At 38.3% G+C, this 12,310-nt stretch overlaps 1 protein-coding gene across 1 annotated transcript; it reads left to right on the top strand.

The window, feature by feature from the left end:
- The first annotated feature begins 143 nt into the window (after nucleotides 1-143).
- zfand5a (zinc finger, AN1-type domain 5a) lies at nucleotides 144-6,793 on the top strand. Its single transcript, XM_067408438.1, has 6 exons — nucleotides 144-299; nucleotides 2,564-2,722; nucleotides 3,125-3,224; nucleotides 3,364-3,467; nucleotides 4,866-4,997; nucleotides 5,087-6,793. Exons 2-6 carry the CDS (start codon nucleotides 2,566-2,568, stop codon nucleotides 5,233-5,235), a joined length of 642 nt encoding a protein of 213 aa, XP_067264539.1. The 5' UTR covers nucleotides 144-299; nucleotides 2,564-2,565; the 3' UTR covers nucleotides 5,236-6,793.
- Nucleotides 6,794-12,310: the final 5,517 nt, after the last annotated feature.

The following is a 12,310-nucleotide window of genomic DNA, read 5'->3' as shown; positions in this document are numbered from 1 at the left end:
GGCAAACCTTAAAGAGGATTGTGCCCCTCTTTGACGTCTACGCCCCGCCCCCAAACGTCGAGTGACCAATGAATACATGCCTCTCTGTAATGACGCTGTCAGCCACTCCCCTTTACTAAAGAAGGAAACAAACAGAGTGAAAGAAGAGAGAGCTCGGTCGGGAGGGGAGAGGACAGGAGAGGAATTGACTTATTTACATCACCGACACAAAGCCTCGGGAGGAAGACAAACTCATTTTCGAAGAGTCCCTGTTCTTTAACCGAGGTTCATCGACCGATTAGATTTTAAAATCCACCAAGGTAAGCACTGCAACGTTTGTTTGAATTTTATTCAGGCGATAACCGGGAGAGGTTTTGTTGCTGTGATCACGGAAAGACTGGCTGACCCCGAAAAAGGGAGCGATTAACGATTACCGATTCAGGACGTGTAGTACACCGAGTTAAACCGCTCGTTTGGATCTATAAACGGCAGGATTGTTCGAGGTATCGAGCTTTTTCCGTTCTACGAGTGGATCCCTAAAATAACAAAGTGTCCCAAGTTGTCAGCAGCACCTTCATGAACATCACAAGCCACAGAACGTGACTCGCCTGTTCATAAAACACAGTCACGGACAATCGCCAACTTTTTTCACCTTGTACATCGATCAATAAGTCGAATTGCGAATGTCTGTTCTTATTTTTTAATTCAGAATTTCATTAGTGGGTTTTAAATAGACGCACAATCCAACCGATTATCTGTATTGTGTGGTGGGTTGTTTATTGTTCGACCGTGCCCTTATAAATTCAAGGAAATCTCGTTTAGTTTTTCGCGTTTTCGTACTCTATGATACCAGTTTACCCAGACAAACAGCTGGCTAAGCCAGTTAGCTTTATGTTTCGGGCTTGTTTAAAGGGCAGATTGTCTGTCTGGGGAGGAAATCCTGAAGCAAAAGGACAAAGAAGGAAGATTAAACAAAGCAAGTGCAGCTCAATAGTCGCGGTGTTTGTTTGGATGATATGATATTTGATGTCTTGCTATTTTGGGCTTTTACCTGCCTTTCTGGTTCCTTTTGTCCTCTCCAATCCACCCAGTTTAGTTTGTCTGTGGGATTCCTACCTAGATAGCCACGCGCTTGATCAACCAAAATGCTGTCTAGATGGTAAGCTCGCCAGGTTTTGAGACACAACCACTCTTTTATATCACAGACACGGCTGCCTCGACATGTAGACTGTTAAATGGCCTGTGATTCTCGGTTGAGTGAAGATTTAAAGTTTTTAACCGACAGCATTGAGTGTCCGTGAGCGGATATTGATCAGCGTCTGTCAGCTGGTGTCGGTGCCTCGTAATGTTGGTTTTATATTCGCACATTCGGACTTCTGATAAATTCAGACTTTCCAATAAATGTGCAATAAATTAATGTTTGCGAATTTTAAGCAGCGACATGATGTTGACAATCAACGATTGTCAACTTACAACATTTTTCACAATCGATCAAAATTGGCAAGTGTTGTTTTAATGGCATATTTACTTGTGAATGTCCAATTAACAAGGCTATTGAATACGGATGTGCGAATATAAAACCAACTTTACCCAAGTGTGCCACGACTGCCATTGTTGAACACGTGAACACCGTCCTAACAGCTTTTTTTGTGCTTCTTTTGCTTGACAATAAGAATTACATTAATGCCTTACCTTTATTGCCTCCTGAAATTGCATATCACGCTCAACACCCACTCGTTTGTTTAGTCATGGTTAGGTGGGAGAGTGTCGTGCTGTTTTACGTGTAGACTTTATTTAGGGATACAGACGGATTAGAAGAGTTCAGTTTAGATGTGGTTAGGAATAGATGCTCGGTATTAGTCCAGTCAGTCGGTTGACTCCACTGTAATTACTCTGTCCTGATGAGGGTGGTTGAGGAGCTTGTGTCTTTATTTTTGGCTGAGATAAAACAAGGCATTTTAATTATAGCGGTACTTCCAGTGTATTCACGCTTAGAGACTAGAGAAGTTCAAACCTTCAGCTTTAAAGGTACACAGGGTGACTTTTGTGCTCGTTAAAACTTTTAAACATGAAGAAATGAGTCGTAATTTTGTGAAATGTAATTAAATGACGTACATTTACACAAAATAAGGACAGTTTTCTGGAAGAAGCTCTTTTATTCGACATGAAGTGGGTCCCCCTCATGGGTGCTGCCATGTTGAAGTCACATGACCAGTCAGCGTTGTTACTATAAAACAGTATATAATTTGCTTTTGGGAAAAAGGAAGATAACTTTTCATTCTTTCTTTACAGCATATTTTATTTAGTACGTTCATAATGTTGTTGTTTTTTTATCTTGTTTGTTATTAACTAAATTATACATACACACACTATGCCTGTACTTATAGTGTGTGCGTATGTATAATACAAATATAAAAGAAAAAAAAACAAGCAGATTAACAGCTAGTCATAAACCAAAAATTTGCTGAGTGCACCTTGAAAACAATCACCTACTCATTGCATGTGCATTTTAGCCAAACACAATGCTGTCATTATTAACAAGACTACTCCTGTTCTGTCTCCATTTTCTTTTGTGATATATTAGCAATGGCCCAAGAGACAAACCAGAGTCCTGTGCCTATACTGTGTACCACAGGCTGTGGTTTCTATGGCAACCCAAGGACCAATGGCATGTGCTCGGTGTGCTATAAGGAGCACCTGAACAGACAGCAAAGCAGCGATCGTAGTCCCATGAGCCCCCTGGGTAAGTCACACTGAAACATTAACCTGTTTGTCTAGCCTTCTGGAAAGCTCTCTATGGTTACAGACCACACAAACAACGTGGTTATACTATGTTATCAGAGCTCTCATTCATTTCACCTTACCTTTTGGAGACTATGACATTAAAGTTGTTACAGCAATAACAGACCACCATAGTTACTGCTTGTAAGACGTTTCAGACCCACCTACCCCCAGTGATAGCGTCGCGTTTTTCTTTTTTTTTTTGAGGTCTCTAGCTCAATGTTGGGTCTTCCCTGAGAAACTGTAATAAGCTGCACTTGTTTTGTAGGCAGCATTGCTTTGTGTCACAGGCCTTTTGTACACTGTAGCACAGCTGCACCTGTGGACTGTTTGTGATTTGTGTCTTTGTGTTCTGTTGGACCAGCTGGCAGCCCCTCAGCAGAGGCCTCCGCTATACAGAGACTAGAAGCCAGCATAAATAAAGCAGAGCCCTCACCTGCACCCAGTGCAGATACCATGAGAGAGTGAGTACTTCACATGTTTGTTTGTTGTTAAACTTCAGAATGAGAAAATGCATTTTACGTACAGCTGCTTGACATTTGAATGATCTCCTGTCTTACAAGAAAAGCCAGGTACTAAAACCCCACCTATTTGTTTTTGCAGTAGTATTCCTTCAACCTCCTTACCAGTGACACAACAGATGACAGAAATGAGTATTTCTCGAGAGGAAAGGGCCCTGTCTCCTAAAGCTGAGGCTGTTGAACCAGGTAATTGCAATTAAATATGATAAAAATATATTCTGAAGTAGCTCCAAAGCTCCTTGTTCAGACTAACACTTTGTGTTTGAAACTTTGTCATGTTAGTGACCATCAAACATGATGATCCCCTCGTGATGGACTCACTTTCTGAAAAATAAAGTGGGCTATATATACTTAATATAAAATAAATAAATAAATATTTTATATTAAGAGATTTCTTGACAACTGAATTAAAGCAGCAGTTCATAACTTTTGGAGCTCTAGCGGTTAATAAACAAAACTGCATACATCTTGTGGAAGAACATTGTAGACCGATCTAAAATATTCCAAATATAAACACTTATTATAGATGTACCAGAGTGATTCAGGATAAGACAAAAACATGGTTTGGAAAATGGATTCATGATGTACAAGCTTGTTATATAAATTTTGTAAATTTTAAACAATTATTTAATGCTGTAGTCCGTAACTTTTGTTTCTAAAAATTCTTAATTTAAAATAATAATAAATATAACTGGCTTTTATATTGTCATTGTTGCAAACTGTTAAAGTATTTTGTGGAAAATATATATAAAAAAAAGTGTTTAATTTTTTCCACAAAACTATATGTAGATTCTTACTGTTAAAATGTGTTTTCATTAGAATAAAATAATTGTATTTGATTTATTTCTTTAGAAAGCAGACTGAAATGGTAATCTAATTAAAATTGGTAAATGTAGGTAATCATGTTAAACATTTTATCATAAGTTGACAACCCTTAAAATAATGTGTAAAAATAATGTGTTGCTGCTTCATGTCAGGGTGGAATTTATAATTTCTGTAATGGAATTTTTCAAAAATGTGACAAATGTTGAAAGGCCAAAACAGCGGTGTCTAAATATAATTAGATTCAAATTTTTGCGGCAACAGCAGTGAGCAAGATGACTTCTCCTATTGGTTTTATTACAATCTGTCCTTTATCACCATTCAGGTGTGCAAGGAGTGTTTAAGGAAGTACTGTGTAGTTGGGCCTTCAGACAATAAGCTCTATTTTGTCAGTTCCTCCTTATACTAAGAAGAATTTCACTGCTATAAATTGCCAGAAGTATTTTAGGATCATACATACCCATTCTTTAGATATGTACTCCTGTTGTCAGCCCAGACCCAAGAACAAACAAAACCATCTTTGGGCCTGCTCTAGTTTTAATGCGAGTTGTTTAGTGATTATAGTTCATGAAGTGTTAATAACTTCATTCTGACAGAAATTGGGACCTTGTGGTTTGCGGCAGAGCTTATTTTGGGAAACAGCCCTATAAAATTGCGACCATACTCATTTTCTTTTAAACCCCACAAACTGCTTTCAGAATCCACCCATACCACATTGAAACGGCTTCATTTCAATCATTCTTGTCTCTATTCTTCCCACAGTTATAACACAGCCCACCTCCTCCTACTCCCCCATCGCTGTGGCTCAGGGCAGCGACGAGGGCAAGAGCCCAGACTCCATCAAACCTAAGAAAAACAGATGCTTTACCTGCCGTAAGCGAGTCGGCCTAACAGGTGAGGCTTGTGGATTGCTCATTCTGTCATTAGTTTGATATATATATGTGTGTCTATGAATGGAGCTCTTATTTTTCCTCGTTTTACAGGTTTCGACTGTCGATGTGGTAATCTGTTCTGTGGAATTCACCGGTACTCAGACAAGCACAACTGCACATACGATTACAAGGCGGAAGCTGCTGCCAAGATCCGTAAGGAGAATCCAGTAGTAGTGGCCGAAAAGATCCAGAGAATATAAGCTTTTCCCTCTTTCTCCAAGAACACTGGTGGATAAAATGGACGACTTGAAAAACGGACTTGTGTTTTTCGATCACCTTAAGAAGAAAACGAGAGAACTGTACCGTCTGAGGCTCATGCATGAACGATCTGACAGATTTTGGTTTTCTAATAGGTATTAATTTCTTTCCGTTTTGTTTTTTCCTCTCCTCTCCGTGGTGTTTTTCTCGCATATTCTTTTTTTCTAAAGCATAGGACACCTTTCAGGAAATTTTAGCTGTTATTGTTTCGTTTTTTTGCTTGTTCCCGCCCTTACCCAATGGGAGTGGCAGATACTCTGTGCCAAAACGTGGCCGTGTAGTTTCTGAGTAATTAGTGTTTAGCCTTTGTCTTACCATGAAAGACGCTGGATTTTCAAGAGATGTGTCAAAGCTCTACCTGATGGTGTGTGCTGCATGTGCTGGTCTGCTAAACTGCAGTGTGTCATTACGGTCTATTCTAACAAAGTCTATTGGAATGTGGGGCCGCCCAGTCGTCAAGGCCATTTATTTACCATTATTTTAGAATGTGAACTTGCTACTGTGACATCATACCTTTTCTTTGTTTTAAAATGAAAGATTGAGATTCATCAGAAGTAATTTGTTTTGTTTCATCTGTTGTAGACAACTCTGTTCCCACATTCTAGAACCAATAACCTCCAATCTGTCACAACTGCGCTTTAGAGTTTCAGTGGTCTGGGAGTTTATATGAGTTTTATTTTTGTTAATTTTGTGTGAAAATTACGTAGACTTTTTAATAAGACTGTGAGGTGGTGCAGTCGGTTTCCGTGTGAGTGTATTTGTGCGCACGGTGGGGAAATTTGCGCACAAGCCCTTCTTCCTGTTGTCAAAGTGAGATGAGCTAAACCTCCTTAGACAGTGAATTTGCAACACCGCAATAGTATAGGCATAAAGTCAGACCTGAGTCTGTGAAACATTGTTCTTTTTGTTTTGAAATGCATCCACAATGCACCTGTCATTTTTGTGTGTCTGCATATGTTTATCTAAGCGAGTCCGAGTGCATGTGTTGTGTATATAAACGTCTTTTCTTCTGTAGGGAGTGAGGTTTCCTTAAAAAAAAAAGATGTATCTGTTGAGAGTATGTTGAATTTCAGCCTTTAGTTATATGCAAATTTGTATGAAAAAAAAAAAACATTACTATGTTCATATTTATGTATTGCATTTAATCCTTTTACCTGGCATTAAAAAGTATTGTAAATAAAAATATACAGAGAGAAAATATGCAGTCATGCTGCTGTGTTCAATTGTTGTATTTTGGGGATAATTCCTCAACGCCATGCAGGTAATTGAGTAATTTTTATGCATTCTTATACTGAATAACATGCTTCATATTTGAAAGCAGAGGCCCCGAACTGTAGATTCCTTGACATGAGAATGGTTTTTCAGATGTCATTTGTTTTGCGTCAGCAGACGGGACAGGTGTGCAAAGGCATCCTGTTTTCACGGCAGCTGTCCTGACAACCTTTAGCACTTCTAGACTCGCAACCAAAGCAGATTGGACAATCCTTGCCTGACCTAGTAACAGCTGGAGAGGTGTGTGTCACCCTCTTAAGGAGTGAAAACAGGTGGTGTGGACCCTCATTCAAAAATGCAGGATTTTCAGATATACTTTTCCTTTCTTGTTTTCAAAGTACATATATGTGCCTTTTAAAAAATCTTTTTTTTTAACACTGTCTGACACCATCCAGTCATTTTGTGTTATTGTCAGACTCTGACTAGTCAGCATCTGTGCATGGCTCTCAGTATTTGTACAGAGAGGGGCTGAGCGTTGACCCGGTCTGGGTGGATGACATCACAGTGACGGGTGGTGACAGATGTTGAGGGCAGATGACTACGCCACTGTGTGTAGACAGGCGTCAGGAGGAGGGGCACAATGACCTCGGGTACAAAGTGTTATTCTAAGTGTATATTAAGGCAATGTTAAACAGGAAAGTGAGTGATCAGAAAAACTGTGGCTTAGAACTTTGTATCACGGGCAAAAATAAAATGGCGATAGAAAGCAGGATGTCGGAATTGTTCAACAGGGGAGCAGATGGGTTCTCACACAGAGTTCTGCAATTGCTTCCCACGTTAATCCTTGTGCAAGTCAGAGGATGTAAATTGGTTTCTCAGTCATGAGTTTAGCTGAAGAGAAGAGGGCAAGGCTCATGACCATGAGGCAGAGGAGCTTAAAGAAAGTTTCATATGAAAGCAAATTACGAAGCTTGTGCTGGAAGGAATGAAACTTGAATGGGCATTATGGTCATTACAAGGAAAATGTATGCTTTGGAAAAAGTTTTAAAATAGTAGAGAAGGGAAGGAGATTGGAGTACATTGACCTTTGTTCAATAAGATTTCATACATGTATTAGACTTTCATAGAATGTATGGAATGTTACAAATGGATAGGAATGTAAGGTATACTAGAGATATTTTTTTCTTGTTTCAAGTTTAAAAACAAGAAATGCATGTATGTTGTCACAATTTGTCATTTATGCTCAATTTTATGTTTCCAGTGTTTCATACTGAATTTCTCCATCAATAATTAATGATAGAGTAAGTGTAATGAGAATTTTAAGGTAGGTAGCAAACTTTAGGTTTGAGGGTTTTTTTTTTATTTTTTTTTTATGAGACTGAATGAGACTGTACAATGAGAATGGCTGGCCTGTCAACAAAGCCTAACCAGATTAAGACAGATGCACTGAACTAGGGCAGTGCCAGTGAGTTCAGACCCTCTCATCCTCCAGTACAAGTATAGTATTTTATTTTGCCAAGGACTGTCCCATCATGTACTGACTGGCAAAAGCTAGAGAGGTCTCCTCCTCCCCATTTTAAAAAACTGCATGAGGCAAATACTTAAAATAAGTGACAAAATGGTGCTACCCACAGTGCGAAAGTAGATCAGGATCAGTCTCACCCGCACAGCGCTCTTCGGTCGAGTGAAAGAACATTAGCTACATGACGAGGTAAATTGGAAAATGCCAATAAGGCTACACTTAAACTACACACAATTAGGCTACAAGACTGTCAATCCAGCACCAACATTATTATAATTTACCTTGCAGCTACTAAATATGGTGTTTTGGCAGAATTTTTTTTATTAAAAAATTTGCTATTATTAGCATCAACTTTTACCTGTGACAGTGTAAAAAAAAAAAAAAAAGAAAATTCTGTCATCATTTACTCACCCTCATGTTATTCCAAACCCATAAGACTTTTATTCATCTTCGGAACACAAATTAAGATATTTTTAATAAAATCCGAGGGATTTCTGTCCCTCCATTGCTCGCTTTATATGATGAACAGATTGAATTTAGGATTTTATTCACATATATTGATCAGGGAACCTAAACAGAAGCTCAACTGAACCTGCTGGACTGAAGAATGAACCTCACTGGTTCTCGCACGCGTCGAGCAAACGTGCTTGAGCTTCCGTTTACCACAACTGATGTGCGAGTTGATGAATGTTTATATGTGAATAAAAGCCTAAATTAAATCTGTTCAGCATATACAGTGATTGTGTCTCTTCAGAAAATTTAGTCTAAACCACTCAATTTATATGGATTCGTTTTACGATCTTTTTATGAAAATTTTGAAGCGTTAAAGTGCTAGTTGTGTAGCTGTCAATGGAGGGACAGAAATAGCTCAGATTTCATAAAAAAATATCTTCATTTGTGTTCCGAAAATGAACTAAAGTCTTACGGGTTTGAAACAACATGAGGGTGAGTAATTAAACATAATTTTCATTTTTGGGTGAACAAACCTTTTAAATAGAACTACAGTTAAACTCTGGATTCATATCATGAACTAGTAAGAACTATGGTACATTTCATTATAGCCAATTAAAGGACCATTTAACAAAACAGATTTAAAGCCTGGATCCTATGAATTAAGGGCAAAGCTTTTTCTTCTCTTTAAATATGTTTTATGAACTTTTTAATAGTTCTAATTCATTTTAATTTAATTCAGTGAGATCCTGATGAAAGAGAGACATCAGTGTCTTAAAACGTTATTGTTTTTAAAGCTACAATTCAATGTCATCATTTACTAATGTCATTCCAATCCTGAATGACTTTCTTTCTGTGGAACATAAAACAAAATCTTTCTCTTTTTTTGTCTATACAATAGAAGTCAAGGGTAGCATAACCATAATGGTTTTGCTACAAACATTCTTAAAAATATTATCTTTTGTATTTCACAGAAAAGAGAAAGTCATACAGGTTTGGAATGAGGGTGAGTAAATGATGACAGCATTTAACCGCAGTCAATTTACTTTTTGGCATCCTAGCTCCAATCAGTGCTTTACAGTCAAGTGCATTTCAATGTGACAAAAATGCTATATAAAGTTTGTTAACTGCATAAGCTGTAAATCCAATAATATCTATCATTATTTGTTCCTATTTATTCTTTTATTCACTCCAATTTAAGGCCCTAATCCCAGCAAAAACATTTGGGACTCATGGGCTGGATGAGCTGGATTTGCCTAGGGCTAAATTTTAGCCCCAGTCCAGCTCTGCCTCTCAACCTAACAAACCCCCACGCTCAAGCAAACACTCCAATATGACACAATTCTCAGTTCACAGGAAGCTCCAAACTTACATGTTCTCACTTTCTCGACTTTATCGGAATGTTCTCGTGCTGTTCCCTGGTGTGTTTTGTGTGTATCAAGCTTTTGTTCCTTGAGGCGTAGTCAGGAAGATGCTAATCAGTTAACAGTACAGAGTAAAACCACTCTTTAACTTGTGTCTGGGTGTGGCTCACAAAGCTGCCTGCGTCCCTCAGGGTAGATTACGCAGGAAGTTCATTCAATCAGACAGACAGATTACATGTAGAAGGGGGATTGTGACAGATACGAGAAACCTGTTTGACTCATTGAATGTTACACAAGGAGTCAACCACCTTCCTGCATCATATGAATAAGCAGCATGAAAAGGAAGTTGTGATAGTATTTTCTTCCCTATTGTGAGGTATACAACTTTTCAAACATGACAAAAATGTAGGCCAGAACTTGATTTTGCCTATTGGGAATTCATTGGATCATTGCTGCGATCTAATGCGAGTGACAGGTTGTACCACTCTTACTGTAACGTCGTCAGAGAAGAAAAGAGATGTCACTGCAAGAGGGAGGGGGAAGTTATTTTGATTATAGATTTTGAGGGCACATGAATAAAAAAAAAATTGTCCATTTTGATTTCATGGTGACTTTAAAGAGATTTTTATGGCCTAAATTCTGTTCTTTATGACATTCCAATAAAGTTTCAGTGTTAAGTGCTTATGTGTGCCTGTAACAAATATTTAATGTACCTTGTGTGGTCTAGCCAGGAAACTCCCGGCCAGACTGATCCAGCTCTAACTGATTCAGCACTTCTGTAGAAGAGAGATGGCAGGAAGGGGGCGGGATTTAGATGGGTATCCTGACGTCACTGCATATGACACAGGCCGCCTCATTCACATGCTTCTACCGCGTCTGTGAGAGAAGCTCCGCCTACTCACATGCGCTTTACTCATGCCTCTGTCTCATTCTCAGCACTCCTCTCTCTCTCCCAACTGTGTGCCTCTTTGTCTTTCCCATGTTTATACACTCACCCTCACTTCTGCTTGCGCGGTCTGTCTGGCTTCTCTCTCACGCTATGACACTTACTTTATACTGTTTGCTAGATGACAGTTTCAAAGCCCTTGGGCCAGAATGCAAAAGCAGACAGTTTCCCTTGTCACAGAGAGCTGCATTATACTAAAGGTGTTTACTTATGCTATAAAGCAGATTCAGTCACACACAACTTGGGCTGCAAAATAATTAATTGACATCTTTAGTGATAATACTGCAAATTAAAAGAAATAATCCTAAAACATGTTTAGTAGCCGTCTGTTCCTGTGGTCATGACTAACAGTGACAAACTGAGCATATTGTTTAGAAGGTAAAATGGAGTAAAGATGCCCCTCGGGGTAATTATATCTCTTAACAATAGATGGCACAAAATTTCATCTCAAGTAATTAATTGCTTTATGCTATTCTTCATTTTGTCAGATTAACCCCTGGTTTCACAGACAAGGCTTAAAGGGTTAGTTCACCCAAAAATGAAAATAATGGCATTTATTACCCTCACGTCGTTCCACACCCGTAAATCATTTTCAGAGCACAAATTAAGATATTGTTGATTTAATCCGATGTGAGGCCTCCATAGACAGCAAAGCCATTCAAACTCTCAAGGTCCATTAAGGTACTAACATATTTAAAACAGTTCATGTGAGTTCAGTGGTTCTATCTTAATATTATAACACGACAAGAATCAAAATAAAGACTTTTCTACAATATCTATATGGGCCGATTTCAAAACACTGCTTCAGAGCTTTATGAATCGAATCAGTGAATCGGAGCACCAAAGTCACGTGATTTCAGCAGTTTGATAGGAGATCCGAATCACTAATTCGAAACAAAAGATTCATAAAGCTCAGAAGCTGCATAAAGCAGTGTTTTGAAATCAGCCCTATAGAGATATTGCTGAAAAGTCGTTATTTTGTTTTTTTGCCGTACAAAAAGTATTCTTGTCTCGTTATAATATTAAGATAGAACCACTGAACTCACATGAACTTTTAAATATGTTTTTAGTACCTTAATGGACCTTGAGAGTTTGAATGGCTTTGCTGTCTCTGGAGGCCTCACATCGGATTAAATCAACAATATCTTAATTTGTGCTCTGAAAATGAACGAGGGTCTTACGGGTGTAGAACGACATGACGGTGAGTAATAAATTACATTATTTTCATTTTTGGGTGAACTAACCCTTTAAGTCCTAGACTAAAATGCATGTTTGAACTGTTTTAACTGAAATTAACTTGCCATTGTTTTGTCTCAAGATGCACATCAGTAATGTTTTTTTTCTAAAGCATGTTTATTAAAGCTACTTAAATGCCCTAACTGAACTAAGGCATGTGAAACCGAACCTTAGTCGGTCAAAACAGTTTTGTGGTTCATTTAAATGTTTTTCTGGAAAAAAGATTGAATTATGTTGAAAATCAAGGGTTTTTGTGTCTGTTTGTTAATGAGATTTGTGGACACACT

The sequence above is a fragment of the Chanodichthys erythropterus genome, chromosome 13 (genome assembly GCF_024489055.1).
Source record: "Chanodichthys erythropterus isolate Z2021 chromosome 13, ASM2448905v1, whole genome shotgun sequence".
NCBI classification, from domain to species: Eukaryota; Metazoa; Chordata; class Actinopteri; order Cypriniformes; family Xenocyprididae; genus Chanodichthys; species Chanodichthys erythropterus.
This window is presented reverse-complemented; position numbering and strand designations above follow the sequence as displayed.

Coding starts and splice junctions, on each gene's coding strand:
- zfand5a (XM_067408438.1), top strand. CDS start 2,566: ATGGCCCAAGAGACAAACCAGAGTCCTGTGCCTATACTGTGTACCACA. Junction 2,723..3,124: donor TAGTCCCATGAGCCCCCTGG/GTAAGTCACACT, acceptor CTGTTGGACCAG/CTGGCAGCCCCTCAGCAGAG. Junction 3,468..4,865: donor AGCTGAGGCTGTTGAACCAG/GTAATTGCAATT, acceptor TTCTTCCCACAG/TTATAACACAGCCCACCTCC.